General features: G+C 41.0%; 1 protein-coding gene across 7 annotated transcripts in view; it reads left to right on the forward strand.

Moving 5' to 3' along the window:
- Positions 1-25,649, forward strand: part of LOC143723099 (uncharacterized) — a 103,397-nt gene that overhangs the window by 73,321 nt on the left and 4,427 nt on the right. For 3 of the 7 annotated variants that reach the window (XM_077215049.1, XM_077215048.1, XM_077215046.1), the window contains exons 4-12: positions 45-66; positions 175-255; positions 2,940-4,536; positions 5,107-5,280; positions 9,519-9,692; positions 19,778-19,948; positions 21,914-22,084; positions 22,548-22,721; positions 24,126-24,299. In XM_077215049.1, coding sequence (XP_077071164.1) covers positions 45-66; positions 175-255; positions 2,940-4,536; positions 5,107-5,280; positions 9,519-9,692; positions 19,778-19,948; positions 21,914-22,084; positions 22,548-22,721; positions 24,126-24,299 — 2,738 coding nt within the window. The remainder of the gene's footprint in view (positions 1-44; positions 67-174; positions 256-2,939; positions 4,537-5,106; positions 5,281-9,518; positions 9,693-19,777; positions 19,949-21,913; positions 22,085-22,547; positions 22,722-24,125; positions 24,300-25,649) is intronic. The other 4 variants (XM_077215050.1, XM_077215051.1, XM_077215052.1 and 1 more) reach the window with 2 other exon arrangements.

Below are 25,649 nucleotides of genomic sequence, written 5' to 3' on the forward strand. Positions count from 1 at the left end.
TAATCAGTAAGAAATTTTTTTTTTTTTTTTAATGTTCCCTCTAGGGAAATGGCGGTTTGATTACTGGTGAGTCATATATTTTTCCATACTTTTTTTTTTTTTTTTTTTTACATTTTGTTGAATTGTATTTGTCTGTGAATAACAACAACAGTTGTATGTGTGTGTGTGTTGCAGGCATTGACTTTAAAGGAGAGGGTCACTCGATCCCTTTTACTACCTCCGAGAGTTGTTGGTCTCCAGGACCTTCTTTTCAGTGTATGTGCCTCTTTTTCATAAAAATTTAATTTTTGGGGTGAGACTACCGTTCTAGCTGAATAAACTTATGTTACAGACACAATTCCAGTGGGTTAGTTCACTCCTACTTTGGTAGATTGCCTTACATTAGTTGATAGATTGAATATCACTTTCCACAGACTAGGTCTATGGCACTATGTTGACACAGTCTATGATGTTTAATTCTTGTTGCTTCACATTATGCCACAAATACTGTCAGTAGAGCTTAAAGATCGGCTTCATTTACTCATCCATGCCAAACCTGTATGATTTACTTTCTTCTGTAGAACACAAAAGACGATATTTTGAAGATCACTGGGAACCAAACAATATCAAATCACTTTGACTTTCATTGCATGGCATTTTTTGTCATTTTTCTAAATATCTTCATGTTTCACAGAAGAAATTAATACAGTTTTGAACTAGAGATGCACCGATTGATCGGCTGGTGATTGGAATCGGTCGATTTTCACGTGATCGGCCATGATCGGCGACCGGCCGGTCAGTCTGATATATTCCGATTTTTTTTGCCGGTCAAATACACTCGGGCACCCCTGGATTAACATTGCGCAACATCAGCATCGCACGTGCACACCGAACGCACGTAGGAAACCTCGTGAATTACGGCCGTTTCACACCGCAAGCGTGAGCAACGCGTTTTTTCCCCCGGCGTGCATGTTAATCAGTGATTAAGCGCAGCGCGTGAGCGTCGAGTAGGAGCGTCGCGTGAGCAGCAGTGAAGCGCGGGTTTCGGCGCAGAGTCTATTTTTGCTGCGCTGCTCACGCTCAATTAAAGTGAAAGCACACTTTTGTTGGACAAAATAAATATGATTTCACCCAAAAAGTGCCCAGAATTTGCATGTCTGGTGTGTTTTAACAAGAACTGGAGTAGGCTATGTCAGAAAAGAAATTATTTTTATTATTTCCCAATCGTTTCCCTGCACTAGCTCCACTTGCCCGAGCTTAGCGCTTGTTTAGCCTGGCTGGACATGTGGCAGAGTATGGAAGCCCGTTTCCGCCATAGTTGAGTAAAAAAAAAAGATTATCTAACTCATAATAATGAGAACGTTTCTCATAATAATGACTTAACATCTCATAACTATGAGAAACTTTCTCGTAATAATGACTTAGCATCTCGTAATAATGAGAAACTTTCTCGTAATAATGAATTAACATCTCGTGATAATGAGAAACTTTCTCGTAATAATGACTTAACATCTCGTAATAATGAGAAACTTTCTCGAAATAATGACTTATTTTCTCGCACTTCTACGCATGCGCAAAGCCGTGGAGCAGAAGGGAGTGCCACGCTAGCGTCATCCGCTGGTCAAAGCGTGTAAATGCATTACAGCAAATATGGCACGCTCTGCAGTGAATAACATTAATGATAAATTATCAGTATATAAGACGGGCTTCCATACTAGATAGTCTTTTATACATTTGTAATATTCATTTGTATTATTGTGTATGAACAAGCAGCAACACAGAAGGGTTCAGCGTTCTAAAAACACGGCGCTCAATTGAAAAGAGTTCAGCTTTTAAAAACACGTCTCAAGACCTTGCGTTTTCCCCATTCCGCTGCCCACAGCCCACTTAAGTGTAAATGTCCTAAAGTCATAAACATCTTAATCGACATCGTATTGATATCTTCAGATGAACCTGCACATCAAATATCCTAGACGCATCCGCAAAATACGTGATATATTAACAAATATACCCATATATTTTATGAAGATGTTACACTTAAACTGTAAATGTAATAATCCAACTTTAATCTGATAGTTTTGTAAATTCACGTAACACCATCGGTGTGCACAAGCAGGCGTCCTTCGTTACCATGGTAACCGTTCTGCTTTCCACTTTCACACATTTTCGGGGGCATGGAAAAGTACGGAAGATACGGATGATTTTTAATTGATGTTATTTAATGATACTACAGATTGCACTTCTTCTGTTTGCGAAATAAAACTTGCCATTGATGTACAAGGGATTGCAATAAGCCTGTGTGTGTGTTTGGATGAATATCTTTATACTGCAAGGCTATATTTATTTATTTATTTTTGCTATTTATATATTATTTTATTGCCATTACCTTTTTTCATACAGAAGTTTAGTTTCCTAAATAAGTAAATATATCACTTTTTTTTAGTTGAATATTGGAAGTGAAAATGGTTCTTCCATACCATAACACTGCACTTAGATATCTGTGAATTTCCCACACCAGGAGTAATAATTCATATAGTTCAATTTTATTTAATTTGTTCAAAAAATTTTCTATGTTCTATGTAAAATGTTCTATTAAAGAAAGATAAAATAAGTATTTGTGTTTGCTGTAAAGTGGTTAGAAAAAATGAAATCGGAATCGGCTAAAATCGGTATCGGCAGGCCAAACTCATGAAAAATCGGAAATCGGCCGAGAAAATTATAATCGGTGTATCTCTATTTTGAACATGGATCATTCCTTTAGATATGTTGGCTGCTCTCATCTGTTCAAGCCTGTTATCCAAACTCTAGTAGCACAGAAGTGACTTCTAGTTCAGTGTTGAGTGTTTTATGTTCTCTAGGAAAAAAAGTTCTTAATATAGAGTAGATAATGTTATTGATGTAAATGTGATTAATGAAAAGCATGTGAAGTGAAAGTAGCTGAACTGTGTTTGTGTCTGTAGTATCAGAGATGTTCAAACTGAGACTGATGGAGGAGTTTCGGTATCTGGATGAAGAAATATCACCTGTTCGAAGACAACTACTGAATGATGTCTTCATTGAGCGGCACATCACAGAGGAACCAGATTCTCACATCAATAATAATAAAGAAATCATAAGCAACAACATTTTCGAAATCAGGACAGTTCTGATGAAGGGTGAAGCTGGCATTGGCAAAACTGCGGCTGTGCAGAAGTTCATACTGGACTGGGCTGAAGAGAAATTAAAACATGACATCGAATATATATTTCTGATCCCTTTCCAGAAGCTGAACATCATCAGAGAGACGGTGAAGGTGTGCAGCTTCATGGAGCTTCTGCAGCGATGCTGTGAAAACACTGAACATCTGAATCCTGAGTCTAGGATCATGCTGATCTTTGATGGACTAAATGAGTTTAAAGTTCCTCTAGATTTCCAAACCAGAAAGAAGATTAAAGATCCAATCAAACCAGCCTCAGTCTCTGATCTCCTGACAAACCTCATCATGGGAAATCTGCTTCCTAGCGCTCGTATCTGGATCACCAGCAGACCGGCAGCAGCCAATCAGATTCCTGCGCGGTTTATTGATCGTGTGACAGAGATCCAGGGCTTTAATGATGAACAGAAGGAGGAGTATTTCAGAAAGAGCATTAGTGACCAGATTATGGCCAATAAAGTCATCAGTCACATCCAGAAATCTCCACGCATCAACAGCATGTGTTATTTACCAGATTACTGCAGAATCATCGCAGCGATTCCAGAGGAAATGTTCAGAACAGACGAGACCGGTTCAGATTTCCCCAAGACTCTCACTCAGATGTACAGTAAACTCCTGTTAGCTCAGACTGAACTGAATCGAGAGAGAAGAGAGACCATCATCGCTCTGGGGAAAATAGCCTTTGACCTGCTGGTAAATGCCAACTCTCTCTTCTGTGATGAAGATTGTGAACTCAGTCCTGAACGTGTTGAAGCAAGCTCATCAATCATAAAAGTGATAGATGAAAAAAGAAAGTCCTTCTGTTTCGTGAATCACCGAACACAGGAGTTTCTGGCAGCTTTGTATGTGACTGATGTCATTAATGGAGGAAACCCACTCCATATCAGAGATCTCTCCGGTCTGAAACTTGAGCTCGGAGAACAGAGCTTCACAGACTATAACTCACTCCAGAAAGTGATGAACATCGCTTTAAAAAAACAGATGGATCTCTTCTTCTGCTTCTTACTGGGTTTGAAACTGGAGTCCAGTCAGATTGCTTTAAAAGACCTCCTGACACAGAGAAGCAGAAGCTCTTCATCCAGTCAGGAAACAATTCAACACATCAAAACAATGATCATGAATTCCTCTTCAGAAAATGCAGTGGAAAGCAGTCTCCTGTTGGACTGTTTGAAAGAGCTGGATGAGCGTTATCTAATCCAGGAGATAAAGACACAGCTGAAATCTGGACTCAGACTCTCTCCTGATGAGTTCTCCGCTCTGATGATTGCGCTGCTGAACCCAGAAGAGAAGCTGGAGGAGTTTAAATATCATCAATCAGAAGAACTGAAGCCTCGACTAGTGCTCAAAACATCTGGAGAACATGAGTGAGTAAATACATATGATCTGTGAAATGCATAAAAATAACAGCTTTCCTTTAACTGTCTAAATGTTTAAAATTTATTGATTATATACTGTAGCCCAGCAGTAACATTTTTAATTCAGTGTTTAAACATTGCTCTTACTTGGTTCCATCAGCCATGTAAAGCCTATAATACGCATTTGGTATCCGTTCAGATTTTCAGCTGAAAAGTCAGCACCTGGTGATTGAGCTGGTGTAACTTTTTTCAGTCAAATGTTCTGTAAGGATGAGTAGATAGAGACAATAGAAAAGCACTGGTTGTATTATTCCGGCCATTCACAAAACACCGGAATACATGCAACCGTTCCCAGGAGCACCGTCCCTCCTCAGAACTCCTTTATCTCCAGCCCCATATAAGTATAGGGATACCTATGCCTATTTGGGGGAATACACTTTTGTTAACACCTGAATACAGGATATATCAGTGAGGCATTGGTCTCAAAGCTTGTGCTGATCTGAGTTCTTGATAAAAAGTAATTTGTCTTTTATACTTTTGTAGACATTTGTATTTAATGTGTTTTCTTCACACTCACAGGTTGAGATCTTGTGATATCAGTGATGGAGGTTGTGCTGATCTGAGTTCAGCTCTGAGATCAAACCCGTCTCATCTGAGAGAGCTGGACCTGAGTGAGAATAACATCACAGAATCAGAAATGAAACAGCTTTCAGCTCTACTGGAACATCCTCAGTGTAAACTGGAGAAACTGAGGTGAGTGGTATTGTTTTTGTCATGAATTTTTCACAAGGAATACATTTGTTGTTTATATTTTGCTGTGAAAAACAACAAAAGAGTAAAAAGTGATAGGACAGTGGTTGTGAATGGGCATCACTAAGCTTGCCATGGTATACTGTAATACAAATTATACTTGGTATAAGGGATAATAATAGTATGAAAGTATATACTGGTTTAAAGGGGCAAATGTCATGAAACTTTCCACAAATTTGCTGCAGTCCATGAAGATGAGATATATATATATATATATACACACTCACCTAAAGGATTATTAGGAACACCATACTAATACTGTGTTTGACCCCTTTCGCCTTCAGAACTGCCTTAATTCTACGTGGCATTGATTCAACAAGGTGCTGAAAGCATTCTTTAGAAATGTTGGCCCATATTGATAGGATAGCATCTTGCAGTTGATGGAGATTTGTGGGATGCACATCCAGGGCACGAAGCTCCCGTTCCACCACATCCCAAAGATGCTCTATTGGGTTGAGATCTGGTGACTGTGGGGGCCATTTTAGTACAGTGAACTCATTGTCATGTTCAAGAAACCAATTTGAAATGATTTGAGCTTTGTGACATGGTGTATTATCCTGCTGGAAGTAGCCATCAGAGGATGGGTACATGGTGGCCATAAAGGGATGGACATGGTGTAGAAACAAGGCTCAGGTAGGCCGTGGCATTTAAACGATGCCCAATTGGCACTAAGGGGCCTAAAGTGTGCCAAGAAAACATCCCCCACACCATTACACCACCAGCCTGCACAGTGGTAACAAGGCATGATGGATCCATGTTCTCGTTCTGTTTACGCCAAATTCTGACTCTACCATCTGAATGTCTCAACAGAAATCGAGACTCATCAGACCAGGCAATATTTTTCCAGTCTTCATCTGTCCAATTTTGGTGAGCTCTTGCAAATTGTAGCATCTTTTTCCTATTTGTAGTGGAGATGAGTGGTACCCGGTGGGGTCTTCTGCTGTTGTAGCCCATCCGCCTCAAGGTTGAGCGTGTTGTGGCTTCACAAATGCTTTGCTGCATACCTCGGTTGTAACGAGTGGTTATTTCAGTCAAAGTTGCTCTTCTATCAGCTTAAATCAGTCAGCCCATTCTCCTCTGACCTCTAGCATCAACAAGGCATTTTCTCCCACAGGACTGCCGCATACTGGATGTTTTTCCCTTTTCACATCATTCTTTTTTAAACCCTAGAAATGGTTGTGCGTAAAAATCCCAGTAACTGAGCAGATTGTGAAATACTCAGACCGGCCCGTCTGGCACCAACAACCACGCCACGCTCAAAATTGCTTAAATCACCTTTCTTTCCCATTCTGACATTCATTTTGGAGTTCAGGAGATTGTCTTGACCAGGACCACAGCCCTAAATGCATTGAAGCAACTGCCATGTGATTGGTTGATTAGATAATTGCATTAATGAGAAATTGAACAGGTGTTCCTAATAATCCTTTAGGTGAGTGTGTATATACAGTGAGGAAAATAAGTATTTGAACACCCTGCTATTTTGCAAGTTCTCCCACTTGGAAATCATGGAGGGGTCTGAAATTGTCATCGTAGGTGCATGTCCACTGTGAGAGACATAATCAAAAAAAAAAAATTCCAGAAATCACAATATATGATTTTTTAACTATTTATTTGTATGATACAGCTGCAAATAAGTATTTGAACACTTGTCTATCAGCTAGAATTCTGACCCTCAAAGACCTGTTAGTCTGCCTTTAAAATGTCCACCTCCACTCCATTTATTATCCTAAATTAGATGCATGCCTGTTTGAGGTCGTTAGCTGCATAAAGACACCTGTCCACCCCATACAATCAGTAAGAATCCAACTACTAACATGGCCAAGACCAAAGAGCTGTCCAAAGACACTAGAGACAAAATTGTACACCTCCACAAGGCTGGAAAGGGCTACAGGGAAATTGCCAAGCAGCTTGGTGAAAAAAGGTCCACTGTTGGAGCAATCATTAGAAAATGGAAGAACCTAAACATGACTGTCAATCTCCCTCGGACTGGGGCTCCATGCAAGATCTCACCTCGTGGGGTCTCAATGATCCTAAGAAAGGTGAGAAATCAGGCCAGAACTACACAGGAGGAGCTGGTCAATGACCTGAAAAGAGCTGGGACCACCGTTTCCAAGGTTACTGTTGGTAATGCACTAAGACGTCATGGTTTGAAATCATGCATGGCACGGAAGTTTCCCCTGCTTAAACCAGCAACTTGTCAAGTCCCGTCTTAAGTTTGCCAATGACCATTTGCATGATCCAGAGGAGTCATGGAAGAAAGTCATGTGGTCAGATGAGACCAAAATAGAACATTTTGGTCATAATTCCACTTGCCGTGTTTGGAGGAAGAAGAATGATGAGTACCATCCCAAGAACACCATCCCTACTGTGAAGCATGGGGGTGGTAGCATCATGCTTTGGGGGTGTTTTTCTGCACATGGGACAGGGCGACTGCACTGTATTAAGGAGAGGATGACCGGGGCCATGTATTGCGAGATTTTGGGGAACAACCTCCTTCCCTCAGTTAGAGCATTGAAGATGGGTCGAGGCTGGGTCTTCCAACATGACAATGACCCGAAGCACACAGCCAGGATAACCAAGGAGTGGCTCTGTAAGAAGCATATCACGGTTCTGGCGTGGCCTAGCCAGTCTCCAGACCTAAACCCAATAGAGAATCTTTGGAGGAACTCAAACTCCATGTTTCTCAGCGACAGCCCAGAAACCTGACTGATCTAGAGAAGATCTGTGTGGAGGAGTGGGCCAAAATCCCTCCTGCAGTGTGTGCAAACCTGGTGAAAAACTACAGGAAACGTTTGACCTCTGTAATTGCAAACAAAGGTTTCTGTAGCAAATATTAACATTGATTTTCTCAGGTGTTCAAATACTTATTTGCAGCTGTATCATACAAATAAATAGTTAAAAAATCATACATTGTGATTTCTGGATTTTTTTTTTAGATTATGTCTCTCACAGTGGACATGCACCTACGATGACAATTTCAGACCCTTCCATGATTTCCAAGTGGGAGGACTTGCAAAATAGCAGGGTGTTCAAATACTTATTTTCCTCACTGTATTTTAATATATATGATGAGAAGATTAAAAACATACTTTTAGGACTTTATCAGCTGGTGGAAACACCACATTGTTACAGGAGAGGCTCTCTCTTCGCTTCCTCCGGATCACCAGAGGGAGCTCTCATCAGAATATTGACTCATCATTCAGACTACAATCCCCATAACCTGGCACTGATTACACACACACCTGCAGTTCATCACACAGAGACTATTTCAACACTCCACACACACCACCGTTGCGAAGTCTTGATTTGCTGTGGTGATCATTTCTGAGAATTTATATTGTGGACTGTTATTCTGTTTGATCTTGGACTATTTCTTGTTGCTTGATTCCTTGCCGTTGGCCCCTACCTTTGCCTGTTTACTGGATTGTGATTGTTAGCTGCCTGCCTCGACCTAGCCTGTTTCTGTTTTCGACTCTGAAAATATAATAAAGCTGCAGATGGATCCTCACTCCGATGACTCCTCATTACACACATACTGATGGACTGCTACTTTTGATATCGACCCTCGCTCTGTTCAGGGACTCGTTATTCCATTTCTGTTCATCAAATGTCTGTAAAATGTTTTACATTTATGTTTCAGTTGTTGAATGTTCATTCAAATATTTACACATAATAAGAAATGTGCTGGAATTAAAAGCAGTTGAAAGTGAGAGGACATTTCTTGTTTGACTGAGTATAATAGGAATATAGATACATTTGTTTCCACTTTTGTTTTTTAATCCCACTGGAGCGGATAGCAGGAAACTGGTCTGAGAGTGTCCTAGAGAAACACTGCTGCGGTCACTTTCCAGACCCTGATCACTGGCCAATACACACGCAAACTACTACACTGAAAAAGTAGTAGACACTTTCAGTTTTTATGAAATGAAATCTGCATATTTAAATGTATTTACAGTCAAAACACCTTACCATTCAAATCAGAAAATTCAGAACAAATATGTTTAAAAAAATTATAGCAGTAACAATAAACTATTATTAATGTTTGAAACAGCTGTTTTTTTCATAGGTCTGAAATTGACCATTTCATATTTAGTGAACTTATGTCTCTAAAATACCTTTTAACAAGGTTTGGCTCTCATTGTATTCTGACTTCACTATATTTTTATTTCTCGCACTCACAGGTTGAGATCTTGTCATATCAGTGATGGAGGTTGTGCTGATCTGAGTTCAGCTCTGAGATCAAACCCGTCTCATCTGAGAGAACTGGACCTGAGTCAGAATAACATCACAGAATCAGGAGTGATGCAGATTTCAGATCTACTGGAACATCCTCAGTGTAAACTGGAGAAACTGGGGTGAGTGGTTTTGTGCATATCTGTTAATACAAAATAACACAATCTATCACTGTTTAATGTATTTTTAGGGGTTAGATAATGATATGCTGAAACCCTATTTGTAATTGTGGGCAAAGAACCGAAGATACGTAGGTACTAATTGTATCCGTTGGCGTTCTTATTATTCTTCCGTTTCTTCTTCTTCTCCGTCTATGGCAGCCCATAGAACCGCTTGCGGCAAAGTTATGAAATTTGGCACACAGATATAATGAAATTCTGGTTCATTTGTCATACCGTTCTTGGATAACTCTCAAAAGAATTTGATGAACAGCAGGCCAAAATAAACGTGAAGGTATATCTCACTTGGTGTGTGTTATGACAACCATGAACTGAGGCTACCTGCCCAATTTTTGAAAGAAAACAGCCGCGATATCACATTTTACACCCTATATTTCACACACACACACACACACACACACACACACACACACACACACACACACACACACACACACACACACACACAATATTCATATCATATGTTAAATGTCCTCCTTCTGAATGACTTTCTCTCAAGAATAAAATCATTCCTTTAAAAATATTTGAGATTATTTAAAAAAAAAAAACTACTTTTTAGAACTCCTCGTTTGTTTGATTTGCTCGAACCTTGACATGCATCATCTAGATCAGTGGTTCTCAAACCTGTCCTGGAGGACCATCAACACTGCACATTTTCTTTGTTTCCCTAATCAAACACACCTGATTCAACTCATCAGCTCATTATCACATGTGATAATGCAAAATGTGCAGTGTTGATGGTCCTCCAGGACAGGTTTGAGAACCACTGATCTAGAGACCCTCACGGCAAAAAAGTTGTCAAAAGAATTTGGGTAGCAATTTATAATAACGGCATGCGTTATTATAAAGCATGATTTATAGTTTTAAAATCATTAAAACTAATGATTTAATGCTTAATCATTAGTTAGGCATTAGTAAATAGTTAATTTATAATTTATAAAACATGAATAGACATTAAGCAGTTTATAAATACAGCTATAAATGATTTATTCTTGATTTATAAGCATATCTATAATGTTTAATAATTGTATTTTCATACTTTTTATATGATCAATTTATCATTTCTACATTAACTATTACATAATTTACAATCCAGTTATATAGGATTTGTTAGTGATTCGTAAGATTATTTAGAAAGTGTAAGTAAATGATTAATAAATGATTTAAATGTACATTTATACATATTATTTAGACGTAGAAATAGTAACTCAGTGTATGAATAAATGCTTTATTAACACATATTTCTACTGTAATTCATGATTAATTTAGGTAGTTATAAAACATTTAGTAGTTGTCCGTTAACTATTTTTGTGAGCTCATCTAAAGTGAGGACTATTTATGCCTCATAAAGCTTGTAAGGACTGGGCTAAGTGGGTGAATCTGAATAACTAAATACATTCTGCTAAAGACCAAAAATCTCTGAATGTAAATTAACCCAAACACACACACACACACACACACACACACACACACACACACACACACACACACACACACACACACACACACACACACACACACACACACACACACACACACACACACACACACACACACACACACACACACACACACACACACACACACACACACACACACATTCCCCCACCAGTGAAGACCACACTCAGGACAGAGCGTGGTGTCCGCTTACAAGACATTTTATGACTGATCGGAATGTCCCAAAGGAAGTGGATTCCAAAGCGAAAAGGAACTTCTTTTCTTTAAAAGACATTTAACCAGATATATTCGATGTGTTTTTTTTGTGTGTCCATTTGCCCATGTCACATTGGAATGACTATGATTTTATCGTAGCTTAAGGTGAATTATAAATACCTTCATTATGCATTTTAAATATAACTGTCTATTCCCATAACTTGTACACATAGTTCTGGACACCTCCAGAATGCTTTCGGTGTGATCAATCAGAATACGTACAGTAATATCCAGTAAAATATAGTTTACTATGTTTTCCATCTTTGGAGTGAAAAGAGACCAAAACTAACATCACTGTGTCACGGATCACAGAGGAATCAGACAAGATGGTAAGTTATCAGTGTTTATTTTGCAGAAGGATTGCGGTCGGAGATAACAGGTGAGAAGAAGTAACATAGAAAGTTCAATGAAGCTTAGCTGTGGTTTTAAGTCTCTCTCTTTCTTTCCCTCTCTTGCAGGTGGCGTGGCGATGGCTGGTACGGATGGGTTGATCCAAGATGAGTGAAGCGACGGTAAGTAGAAGGTAAGTGATCGGGAAGTCTGTGAGCCATGGAATGACGAGACCAGACAAGTGACTGCAGTGAAGGTGAGTGTTTTATAGTCCATATGGTTGATGGGACACAGGTGACGGTGATTAGTACTCAGGGGATAATGAACGGGGAAAAGTCTGGTTGGGTGAAAGGGAACGAGTGGGCGGAGATGGTGATCTGGATGATGTAACCCTGACAGTACCCCCCCCTCCCTAGGCGGCTCTTGACGCCTGAGACGGGCGCTTCCGGCGGCGAGGTCGACCACGACCCCTGGGAGCCGGACGATCCGGATGATCACTGTGGAACTGGGTGAGTAGCGTTGGATCCAAGATGTCATCTCGCAGGACCCAGGAACGTTCCTCTGGTCCGTAGTCCTCCCAGTCCAACAGGTACTCCAGCCGAGGACCTCGCCGCCGAGAATCCATGATAGAGCGGACTCGATAAATGGGCTCCTCTTCAACGGGAACGGGAGGAGGTACGTCAGTGGGAAGGTTATCTGAGGGAACAGGGGTGACAGGGTCAGTGAAGGGTTTAAGTAAGGAAACATGGAATGAAGGAGCAATCCTGAAATGAGGGGGAAGATTGAGCCTGTAAGTCACTTCGTTCAACTGCCTCTGGATGGTGAATGGTCCGATGAATCGAGGACTCAGCTTACGGCAAGGTAGACGGAGACGGATGTCTCGAGTCGACAACCACACCTTTTGACCTGGCTGATACTGAGGGGTGTCGAGTCGGTGACGGTCCGCTTGTTCCTTGTGTCTCCGTACTGCCTGCTGTAGATGCACATGAGCTGAGTCCCATACCCCCTCGCTCTGATGGAACCAGAAGTCGACAGCTGGAACCTCCGAGGGCTCACCCGACCAAGGAAAGAGTGGAGGCTGGTAACCAAGGATACACTGGAAGGGGGTGAGCCCGGTGGTGTTCTGCCGCAGAGAGTTTTGGGCATACTCAGCCCATGGGAGGTAACGGTTCCAGCTGTCCTGGTACTGATGGCAGTACGTCCGCAGGTAACGTCCAATCTCCTGAATCTTCCGCTCAGTCTGGCCGTTAGTCTGCGGATGGTAGCCTGAGGAAAGGCTGATGGTGACCCCGAGGAGTTTGAAGAAGGCTTGCCATACTCTTGAGATGAACTGAGGTCCCCGATCCGAGACGATATCCTCTGGGAGGCCGAAGTTCCTAAAGACGTTGTGGAATAGAGCTTCATCTGCTTGTAACGCAGTGGGAAGACCAGGTAAGGGAATCAGCTTACAACCTTTAGAGAACCTGTCCACAACAACGAATACGCAGGTAAAGCCTTCTCAATTGGGTAGATCAGTCATGAAATCGACACCAATGTGTGACCATGGTCGCCTGGGAAGAGGTAACGGCACGAGCTTGCCTTCTGGGACTCTCCTCGGGGTGTTGGTGATGGCACAGACTGAACAACCGCGGATGAACCTGGAGACATCTCTGGAGATGGACGGCCACCAGTACCGTTGACTGAGGAGCGAGAGGGTACGCTTGCTACCCGGATGTCCAGAGCCCGGAAGGGAGTGAGCGGAGTCCAGAAGGGGAGTACGTAGATGTGGAGGTACGAAAATACGCCCTTCTGGACCTCCCGGCGGAGCGGGTTGACGTGTCAGTTCCTGGGCGATCTGTTGGTCAACCTCCCAGACGATTGGACTGAGGATTACAGCTGGAGGGAGGATAGGTTCGGGATGAAGATCTTCAACAGAGGTGTGATGGAGTCGTGAAAGTGCATCAGCCTTGCAATTCTTACTCCCGGGACGATATGACACCACAAAGTTGAAGCGTGTGAAGAATAGAGCCCAGCGGGCTTGTCTAGGGTTCAGTCTTTTAGCCTCCCTTAAGTACTCCAAGTTGCGATGACCGGGGATTACTGTGAATTGATGGTTAGCTCCCTCCAGCCAGTGCCTCCACTCCTCAAGGGCCAGTTTGATGGCCAGCAGCTCTCGGTTACCGACGTCATAGTTCCGCTCCGCCGGGGCTAATTTCTTGGAGAAGAAGGCGCATGGAAGGAGTTTGGTTGGCTCACCCTGCCGCTGAGAGAGAACTGCTCCTACTCCAGTAGATGAGGCATCTACCTCTACCACAAACGGAAGGTCCGGGTTTGGAGGAATGAGGATGGGAGCAGTGATGAAAGTTTCCTTTAAACGCTGGAAGGCCTGTACTGCGGAGGGAGATAGGGACAGAGACTTGGGCCGTCCCTTGAGGGAAGAAGTGAGGGGAGCACTGATATGACTGTAGTTCCGGATGAATCGTCTATAGAAGTTCGCGAACCCCAGGAATCGTTGCAGTTCCTTTACGGAGGAGGGTTGTGGCCAGTTCTGGATAGTTTCCACCTTCCTCTGGTCCATTTGGATGCCCTGTTGGTTGATGACATAACCCAGGAAGTGAACGGTAGAGGTGTGAAATTCGCACTTCTCCAGCTTCAGATATAACCTGTGTGCTCTCAGCTTCTCGAGGACCTGGATGACATGTTGATGGTGCTCAGACATAGAAGAAGAGTATATGAGTATATCATCAATGTAGACGATTACAAAACGGTTGAGGAACTCTCGAAGGACTTCATTCATATGACCTTGGAAGACGGCAGGAGCGTTGGACAGTCCGAAAGGCATGACCTGATACTCGTAGTGGCCCGAGGGGGTCACAAAGGCAGTTTTCCACTCATCTCCATGCCGGATTCGGATCAGATTATACGCACTTCTAAGGTCCAGTTTGGAGAAAATGCGTGCACCACGCAGCTGTTCCAGGGCGGCAGGTACCAGAGGAAGGGGATAGCTGAATTTGACAGTCTGAGAGTTAAGATGACGGTAATCGATACAGGGCCGCAAGCCTCCGTCCTTTTTGGCCACAAAGAAGAAGCTCGAAGCGGCAGGGGAGGTAGATGGTCGAATAAACTGCTGATGTAAAGCTTCCTTCACATACTCCTCCATGGCCTTCTGTTCCGGGATGGACAGAGGATATATACGACCTTTGCGAAGGGTGGCTCCGAGGTAGTTTGGTTGCCAGTTCCTTACTGAATACGTCCTGGAACGCCTGGTACTCCACTGGGATTTCGCCTTGAACTTGGACTTCAGGGCTTTCCACCGAAGTAGAACAGACAGGAACTCTTTTTTCCCTTCGGGTGACTTGGAACGGGACGAAGAATGAACCTTCTGGATGGAACTGAGGCAGGATCTATGGCAATCTTCACCCCAACGGAGTACCTCTCCAGTTCCCCAGTGGAGTACCGGCTGATGTTGTACTAACCAGGGACGTCCCAGGATGATATCCGCGGTGGACTCCTCCAGCACCATAAGAGAAATTTCCTCAGAGTGTAAACAGCCGATACGAAGAGTTAGAGTGGGTGTATAATGGCGAATTCGACCACGACCTAATGGCTTGCCTTGTATGGTTTGGACGGGAAGATCTCGGCACAGACGGCGTCGCCGAATATTCAACTTTTGGAGAAACTGGGTGGATATGAAGTTCCCCGCAGACCCGGAGTCAATGAGGGCTTGCGCTGGGAGACAAACACAGGAGGTTAATACATGTACTCTGGTACGTGTGAGAGGCTCAATCTTCGGGGAGAGTTGAATGGCACTTACCGCCTGTCGCGGAGGTCGTACAGGGCAAGAACTGAGGAGATGCTTGTCGGAAGCACAGTATAGACAGAGGGAATGTTGAAATCTGCGCTGGCGTTCAGTTGTAGAAAGGTGGGTGGAGTCTACTTCCATTGGAACTGGTGCTGGAGGAGTGACTGAAGGCGCCGGAGGCGGAGAACTTACAGTGGGTACAAACCTATCACAAGCGGTGAGACGCTGGGCTGTACGGATTGTCTGCTGGATCAGATTCTCTAACCCCATGCTGTCCTCATACACCACCAACAGCTGGCGGATGTTGGAATTCAAACCATGACGAAAGGCGGTGATCAGGGCGGTTTCATTCCTGCCGCTAGCTGCGGCTAGTGTGCGGAACTGAAGCGTATACGAACTCACTGAAGAATTTCCTTGACGGAGGTTATAGAGTTGGTCGTGAATGGACAGTTCTGATATTGTTTGCCCAAAAACCTCTTTAAAGTGCTGTTTAAAACTTGAGAAGGATTTGACCACCGGGGCATCTGAATCCCACAATGACTGTGCCCATCGAAGTGCTTGACCAGATAACAGTGAGATAATGAAAGCCACCCGGGCGGTATCACTACGGAACTGATGCTCATTCATGGAGATATACAAGGATACCTGGAGAAGAAACCCACTGCAGTTCTCCGCCTCGCCAGAGTAGGGCGCTGGCCGGGCCATGGGACTCGCAGAGGCAGTGAACGAAGCAGCGGGAGGTTGCGGAAGTGGAGGTGGTGGAAAGAGTGCCGCGGCGACCGGAGGATTAGCCGCTGAGGAATCCTCTTCTAAATCCGACTGATTCTGCATAATTACTCCTTTCTGTGGTCTGGTCTTCTGTCACGGATCACAGAGGAATCAGACAAGATGGTAAGTTATCAGTGTTTATTTTGCAGAAGGATTGCGGTCGGAGATAACAGGTGAGAAGAAGTAACATAGAAAGTTCAATGAAGCTTAGCTGTGGTTTTAAGTCTCTCTCTTTCTTTCCCTCTCTTGCAGGTGGCGTGGCGATGGCTGGTACGGATGGGTTGATCCAAGACGAGTGAAGCGACGGTAAGTAGAAGGTAAGTGATCGGGAAGTCTGTGAGCCATGGAATGACGAGACAAGACAAGTGACTGCAGTGAAGGTGAGTGTTTTATAGTCCATATGGTTGATGGGACACAGGTGACGGTGATTAGTACTCAGGGGATAATGAACGGGGAAAAGTCTGGTTGGGTGAAAGGGAACGAGTGGGCGGAGATGGTGATCTGGATGATGTAACCCTGACACACTGGTGTTCTTAGATAACAGCGTTTACGACCCAAAGGAATGTTCACAGAACTGTGGCTCTCTCTGAATTCTAACCAAGGAGGAGAAATGAATCCTGTATTCATATATATATATATATATATGCTATTATATATCCACTTGAGAATTGTATGAACAATGTATCTAAGTTCCCTATTTCATGAGTTGCCTTTTTGTGGTTTGGTCTATGTTTCTCGACAACTCTAATGCGATAATGTTTTAAACTTTGCCAACTAATGTTTAACCAAATCCATTTGTGGCAAGTTTGGTCTCGATAAACTCCAATCTTCATTCCCCATTTGTTAATTGACATTACATTTTGCTAAACTTGTGACGCATTAGTATTATAAGAATTGTGAAGATTCTGCTCTTAAACACCGACGAAATTAGGGTTTCAAATGTCTCTCTCTTAGACAAAGAGCAATAAAAACCAAAGTCCCGCCTGTGAAATTCCAACCCTCTAATTGGCCAAGTCAACAGGAAGAGGCCGGATTTCTCCAAGGTGATAAATGACGCTTCCCCCCTCCGCTCGCTCTGTTACTTCGCCTGTCTTTGTGTCATTATGTAAGGTCTCGCCTCCGGGCGAGCTCTTCGCCTTTCTTTTATTTGTTTCTAGTTTAGTTTGTGTTTTTCAGTCTTAGATAAGTCTCCGTGTTTAATTCCAATCGACGAGTGAAAAGAACACCGCGTGACATATCTCTTCAGCAAATCCATCTACAAGGGACCTTTAAACGAGCACGCGCTCGTTTTGAAGGAGAAACACGCGCACGTGACCACGTGGCGAGAGACGCACACACGCTTCTTCACCAGCCATGCGAAGATGTGACGTTAACTCCGCGTGATTTCCCCGTAGAGATCTTTATTTCTTTTCTTTGTTAGTCAAAGTTTTGTTTTCCGTAGTCGACTCTGTTCACTTCCACAAAGTGAAACGAACTTAGCCGAACTATTTTCCTTTGGTAATGTTACCCCAAAGACTTGGAAACTCCGTTCAACACGCGCGCCAAGCAGCACCCAGTGACGCTTCCTAAAGGACTCCGCTCACGCACGCGCAGGAATGCCGCAACACAGAGAGACCCAGAAACTTAAGTATATCTCTTTATAGAGCTTCTAAGAAGCATTAAGATGATGTTTTCGTGTTGTTACAGACAGGGGACTGTCAGGGGAATGTTGCCAATGCTCTCTCTCTCTCTCTCTCTCTCTCTCTCTCTCTCTCTCTCTCTGTCCCTTCCCCTCTCACACGTGTTTCCATTGTCCACACTCTATGCATTTCTCGTTCATCGATGCCTTATCGTGTTTTGTTGTTTATTATGTTTGTAAATACATATATCCCATGTAACTGTAGTAAATACATAAGTAGTTCTGCCTTATTAAATTCATTATATTCATCTGATTGATGTACTGCCTTTTTGCTCATTTTCAAGTCCCTTAAGTGCCAAAAGATCTTATAGCAACAAGCTTACAAATTAAAGATACTTCAAAGAGTATGTGTTTATAGGGCAGGAAACCCAATTCTTGTGGCCACAGAATTGCTTTTCCTGAAATCCTATAAAGTAAGATGATATTGTGGAGTCCCACAAATATTAGTCTGACAATTGAGCTAATTAATTTAGCCTGTTTTGTAAGACGTGGTCCGTGTAGTTAATTGCAATCAACTTGTGGTTAAGTGCAAGGATACACAGACATGCATGCAGGTAAAATGACATCATCCCTTATCGGGAGTTTTATTAACATGTAAGACTGATCTAATCCAAACATGTATGAATAATTATTAATTACCAATTATTAATTATGATATGCAAATTCCCCACGGATTAGATCCGCCCCAGAGTCTTTACAAGCTTTTCCAAAGGAGATTTAAAGGCTCGGTTCTCTTCTAAACAGAAAAAGGAAACAAACACAACACAGAGCGATACAGAACATGTAAATATTTATTTCAAGATGATATAAATGAAACCTTAAATGAAACTGTACAACTGTACACTTGATATAACATGAAAAATAAACCTGAGGTGAAATCCATGGAACGAATTCCTCTCTATAATCCCCGATTGCACAATCCTAATGACATGATGCTAAAATCCTCTTTTTTAATTAGCGCCTGAGCACCGCGATCAAGCAGCCTGCAGCAGAAACAGCCAATCAGGGTGACTGAAGCTGCGTGTAAATAAGGCACCCTGTTTGAGAGCTGCCAATGGAGTGCATAGGAATCGGATCAGCTGATATGGGCTGGGTTGGTGATAGCTGAGCTTGACTACGAGGCCTGCCTGAACTAACGCAGAACGCTTGACACACTTAACTCAGACAGTTTAGTCACAATTATAGTGTCCAAATTGCATTTGAAAGCTAAATAAAATATCATGATTATGCAAACAATATCATTTATGCAGTAAATGCAGCACAATATTTTAAAACGTACATGACAGATGTCACTACCTGCAACTCTCCGTGATTGGCTGACACCAGGCGGTTTTCTGTTTGCAGGTAAAAATAATAAATAAATAATAATAAACAGACGTTAGGATTTTATTTACTCTTTGTTTGGCTTATTTAACAGCTGTTTATGATTTAAATGCTGATTTGGTTTAAGGACACAAGTAGAGACACGACTTTGACACCTCACTGCTCATGTTTCCTTTATTTTTGGTTGATTAAGTCCTTTAAGTATTTAAATGAAACATTGTATTTGCTTTATTTTTTCCGTTTAATTTAAATTTTTAGTTAAAATAAAAAATAAATAAAAATTCATAGCGTCCAGCTAGCACTAATACCGATGTTAGCAATTTGAACACAGATACTATATTGTGTAAATTATTATATCTTGGCAGTCTAGCACACACACTCTTTGCTCTCTGAGTGAGTTTGTCATTGTCTTGTCACTTTATTCATTGAAAACAGGTTGAGATCTTGTTGTATCAGTGACAGAGGTTGTGCTGTTCTGAGGTCAGCTCTGAGATCAAACCCGTCTCTGAGAGAGCTGGACCTGAGTGGGAATAACATTAAAGAATTGGGAGTGAAGATGCTTTCATATCTACTGGCAGATCCTCAGTGTAAACTGGAGAAACTAGGGTGAGTGTCACTGGCTTTATTTTATATATTTGTTTGAATGAAGACCAAATGAACCAGAAACTGGAGTGAGTTGAGTAATTAAGAGCATGTCTGTTCTAGATTGAATCAACAATTTGTTTATTTAGAGCACACAACCTGTGGCACACATGCCAATATCAGCACACAGAGGGTTAATCATGACATATGAGTAATAGCGAGACAACTGTACTGCATTCATTTCGATATATATTTAGAGTTAATCTTTTCTCCTAGACACACAGCCTAACTTAACTTGTGAGCTATAAATACTATTTAGCGCTCTAGGTTTGAGGAAAACGCAATATAAATAAAATGTATCGTCATCATCATTAAAGTGTGTGAATTAACCTGTTAGTCAACAGAAGCAACCAGTTCCGAGAGTGTTTCCCAATCCCAGTCCTGGAGTTCCTCAGCACAGTTTTGTTGTCTCATAAATCAAACACACCTGATCAACTCATCAGTAAAGACTCGAAGGCCTCAGATGGGGGTGTCAGATTAGCGAAGCATAGACGTGTGCAGAGTTAGGGGACCAGGATTGGGAAACACTGACAAACCATTTGCACGAACCGCTGCACATCATGAGCCGCTGAAAGTGACACAGATCAAGGTTGCAGAGCTGTACTTAAAGCATGAATCACACAAGTCTGTTTCGTTCAGTCACTCTGTGTGATTGAGTGAAGGACAGTGTGATCTGCACTAGCTTTCAAAGCAAAATAAATGACTAACATCAGTGTTGGAGACTTTTACTAGTTATACAAAGTCTTTCACATTTCACACACAAATCAGGAGATGCACAAACTACAACAATAATGCATGTGGTGGGGTTCAGTACGGCCATATTGGAAAACTGTTTTTAAAATAAACTTAACTTTAAACATTTCATTGATTAATTATTATTTCTGAAGCAATATTTAGTCTTGCGTTACTAATCAAATAAGAAACTTTGAGTTTTAGTTGATTTTTCTATTACATTTGAACCTTTAAAAATAGTTGTATACAATATATTTATATAATTATAAATGTGTATGTGATATAAGGCAGGAAGAATTTTTGTGTCCAGTGATTAACTAGAAAAAACATAAATGGCGCTTAAAGGAGAACTCCGGTCAATTTTAACATTGAGCTCATTTTTTTGTAAATTTGGAGTGCTGTCAGTACAGAGAACAACGACAAAAATCGGTGTTGCCTACACCGTGTTATCCTCTTTTTAAAATTTGGACCCTGTTGACTTAATTGGGGCAAGTTTAAACCTGCTTTTAGCCTCTTTACATCCTTGACGTGTGTGCACAAGTGCACAGCCATGTGAGTGGTTTTATTCAGAGTGAACACGGTGAATCTTGACTGCAGTAGATGTGAAAGATATGAATAAAAGTGATGTTAATTCAGCCAGATCACATACCTGTATTTACTTCCTGATTTCGGTCAAAGTCCACAGTAGTCAATTGTCGAGTGCGCGATCATTGCTAAATTACCATTGCTTAGTTACCAATCACATTAGTTACTTAGCGCACGCACTCGACAATCGACTACTGTGGACTTCGACCGAAATCAGGAAGTAATACTTAAGTTTATAAGTTTAAAACTTGCCCAAGTCAACAGGGTGCAAATTTTAAAAAGAGGATAACTGATTTTTGTCGTTCTCTGTACTGACAGCACTCCAAATTTACAAAAAAATTAGCTCAATGTTAAAATTGACCGGAGTTCTCCTTTAATGACGAAAAGGTTGCTGACCCCTAATTTCATGTACAGATAGATTTATTCACATTGTTCATTATATTACAGCAACATGTCAACAGAAAAAACAGGTTTAATGATGAGTAGATTTGTTTGTTTTAGGTGAACTTAATCCAACTTGCCTGATTCTCATTATTGTAGATTAAAGCCCAACAATTACTTGAATCTTGATTCTCACAGGACATTAACACACGCTTCTCTTCACACTCACAGGTTGAGATCTTGTGATATCAGTGATGGAGGTTGGGCTGATCTGAGTTCAGCTCTGAGATCAAACCTGTCTCTAAGAGAGCTGGACCTGAGTGAGAATTACTTTGGATATTCAGGAATAAAGCAGCTTTCAGCTCTCCTGAAACATCCACAGTGTAAACTGGAGAAACTGGGGTGAGACTCATTGACTTTATTTGTTTTAGTAAAGACTGGAAGTACTATAGTTTTTAGTTATAATTAAGTTAAAAGGTTTTTCCTGGTAACACTTTACAATAGGGTTTCATTAGTTACCATTAGTTAAGGTATTAACTAACATGAACTAACAACGAACAATACATTTGTTATAGTATTTGAACATTAGTTAATAAAAAATACAGCCGTTTATTGTTTGTTCATGTTAGTTCACATTGCATTAACTAATGTTAACAAATACAACTTTTGATTTTAATAATGTATTAGTACATTTTGAAATTAACATTAACAAAGATTAATAAATGCTGTAGAAGTATTGTTCATTATTAGTTCATGTTACCTAATCTATTTAACTAATGTCAACTAATGAAATCTTATTGTAAAGTGTTACCTTTTCACTATACTTGTTATATCAGTATTTAATGTGTTTTCTTCACACTCACAGGTTGAGATCTTGTGATATCAGTGATGGAGGTTGTGCTGATCTGAGTTCAGCTCTGAGATCAAACCTGTCTCATCTGAGAGAGCTGGACCTGAGTGAGAATGACATCACAGAATCAGGAATAAAGCAGCTTTCAGCTCTAATGGAACATCCTCAGTGTAAACTGGAGAAACTGGAGTGAGACTCATTGGCTTTATTTGTTTTAGTAAAGACTAGAAGTACTATAGTTTTTAGTTATAATTAAGTTAAAGGTTTTTCCTGGTAAACACTTTACAATAAGGTTTCATTAGTTAACATTAGTTAAGGTATTAACTAGAGGTGTGAACCTACACTTGTCTCACGGTTCTGTTCGATTCCGATTATCATGTCATCGATTCAGTTCAATTCAATATCGCGATGCATTACGATGCACTGCATCCTCAATTTTCAATTTTACTTAAGTGACGTGTGTGTGCGTGCGCGCGCGCGCGCGAGTGTGTGTGTGCATGTTCGCCTGTTCGGGAAGTCACAGTGACATTCCAGTTTAAGTTTCAAGGGAGTAAAGCCTGTTTATGCCATTAAGAAAATTAAATTCTGTCAAATCTTGTTTTAAAGAAATGTTCATTTAAAAGCAGCGCTCATTCATCAGTGTATAATGTTACCCTAGAGATGCGTGCATCAACCATCGCCCAGTCCGCTGTTGAAGGTGACGATTATCCCTTTATAATCACGCGTAACACAGAATAATTGTAATTTGACCAACGGGTGCCGATACTTAAATCAGAGGGCATTATTGGGGCGGGTGGATGATGTTTTTGGCTGTGGATTCGGGTGACGTTGGAGCTCATCCGCTACTCTAAAGCAGTCAGACTCTGCAGGCGCTAACAGCTCGCGGTGAACACGGCTTACGTGGTTTATCAAGTTAGTGGTATTACCTCCTGCATAATCTATGTGTGCGTGACATGTGCGCACACAGCGCGTGTCTTCTCCAGCTCGTGCTTACCAGGTTGTTCATAAGAGCTGAAATGTGCCCAGATGTAGGCTTTTAAAGTAGTTGGGGCATTTTTAATTACTCGCACTTGCGTCTCGCCTCCCTCTGCCAGTGTATGCTACCGCGACAAAGCACATACGCGATAAATGACGTCAGAAAAGCGTCAGTACATTATAATCGGTTATGGTCTATTACTGAACCGATACCGAATCGTCCTCGTCTGCATCGCGATGCATCGTAGAAACGATTACTTTCAACACCCCTAGTATTAACTAACATGAATTAACAATGAGCAATACATTTGATACAGTATTTGTTAATCTTTGTGAACGTTAGTTAATAAAAATACAGCTGTTTATTGTTTGTTCATGTTAGTTCACAGTCCATTAACTAATGTTGACAAATACAACTTTTGATTTTAATAATGTATTAGTACATTTTGAAATTAACATTAACAAAGATTAATAAATGCTGTAGAAGTATTGTTCATTATTAGTTCATGTTACCTAATCTATTTAACTAATGTTAACTAATGAAATCTTATTGTAAAGAGTTACCTTTTCACTATACTTGTTATATCAGTATTTAATGTGTTTTCTTCACATTCACAGGTTGAGATCTTGTGATATCAGTAATGGAGGTTGTGCTGATCTGAGTTCAGCTCTGAGATCAAACCTGTCTCATCTGAGAGAACTGGACCTGAGTGAGAATCACTTTGGAAATTCAGGAATAAAGCAGCTTTCAGCTCTAATGGAACATCCTCAGTTTAAACTGGAGAAACTGGAGTGAGACTCATTGGCTTTATTTGTTTTAGTAAAGACTAGAAGTACTATAGTTTTTAGTTATAATTAAAGTAAAGTTTTTTCCTGGTAACACTTTACTATAAGGTTTCATTAGTTAACATTAGTTAAGGTTAGGGCTGAGCGATAAAACGATAATCGCAATATAATTTTTCTCGATAAAATGATATCAAGAGTTTGATAAAGGTTCGATAATGTTTATGCGCCAAAAGCGGAATGAAACTCATTTGAACAGTGCACCACACAGACCATTTATCCGCTCTGATCAAAGTCCAAACGGCAGCGCAGCGCGAGCTCACGAGAGCAGACGCGTTTACTGTGATCGTCTCGCTGACGAGATCCTGTGAGAAGCGCTTGAATTCAGCCAAGAACACAAATGTCTCAGTGATTTAAACCAGTTTAAAGGCAGATGAAACAGCGCTGCTGACAAACAGGAGAAACACTGTGCGCAACGATACAGTCAGAATCTGAATTGATAATAAATCCATTTACCATGGATTACTGTAACGGTAGCCTAGTAATATTAACTGCACCATGAAATGTGGGATATACATATTGAATTGTATAATATTATTAAAGTAGACAATGTATTAAATGACTAATGGAATATAATTACAGTATTTAATAATGTATTAAGGCTACTGTTTTTCATACAAATACCATAGAAACCATAAAGTTACATTTTGCCATGATGTGAGGTGCTATAGGCTATGCCTGGCTTAATCTGTGGTTATGATCTAAATGCATGATACTGGATGACCAATGGTTAATTTTAATCAAACTTAAACAGTCAGAATATTACATTTTTTTTAACAGATGTTACTGTTTTTGTTAATGAACATACATTTAACATAGTAGTATTAGCTTGAGTTGGGATGCAGGTTTACTGTCAACTCTGTCAAATATGCGTTTCGAGACAAAACATGTAATATTAATATTGCAGCCTGCACTGCAAACTGTGCTGAAGATTCGTGCCATCAAAGTCAGGCAACACAAACCTGTTTAAAGACTTGAAACAATATCATCCATTAGCACATGCAGAACCTAAGAAATATATTTTTCTATTCAGATATTTATTTTGTTAAGGAAAAATTACAAATGTTTGAATGTTCTACCTCAGATTTGTGAAATGTTCCCCTGTTTGGCAAGTGTTTGTCATGATATGTTCTGACAATAAAGAGTAGTTTAAAAACACAACACTCTGGTTTCTACAACTTTCACTTAGGAGCAAAAATCTTCCTTTAAACATGAAATAAAGATTTAACATTTATCGTGATAATTATCGATATCGACTGATATAAAAAAAAAAATCGTGATAATTTTTTTTGGCCATAT

Source organism: Siphateles boraxobius, unplaced genomic scaffold, assembly GCF_051911475.1.
Source record: "Siphateles boraxobius isolate OS27281-9 unplaced genomic scaffold, OSU_SipBor_1 69, whole genome shotgun sequence".
Classification (NCBI taxonomy): domain Eukaryota; kingdom Metazoa; phylum Chordata; class Actinopteri; order Cypriniformes; family Leuciscidae; genus Siphateles; species Siphateles boraxobius.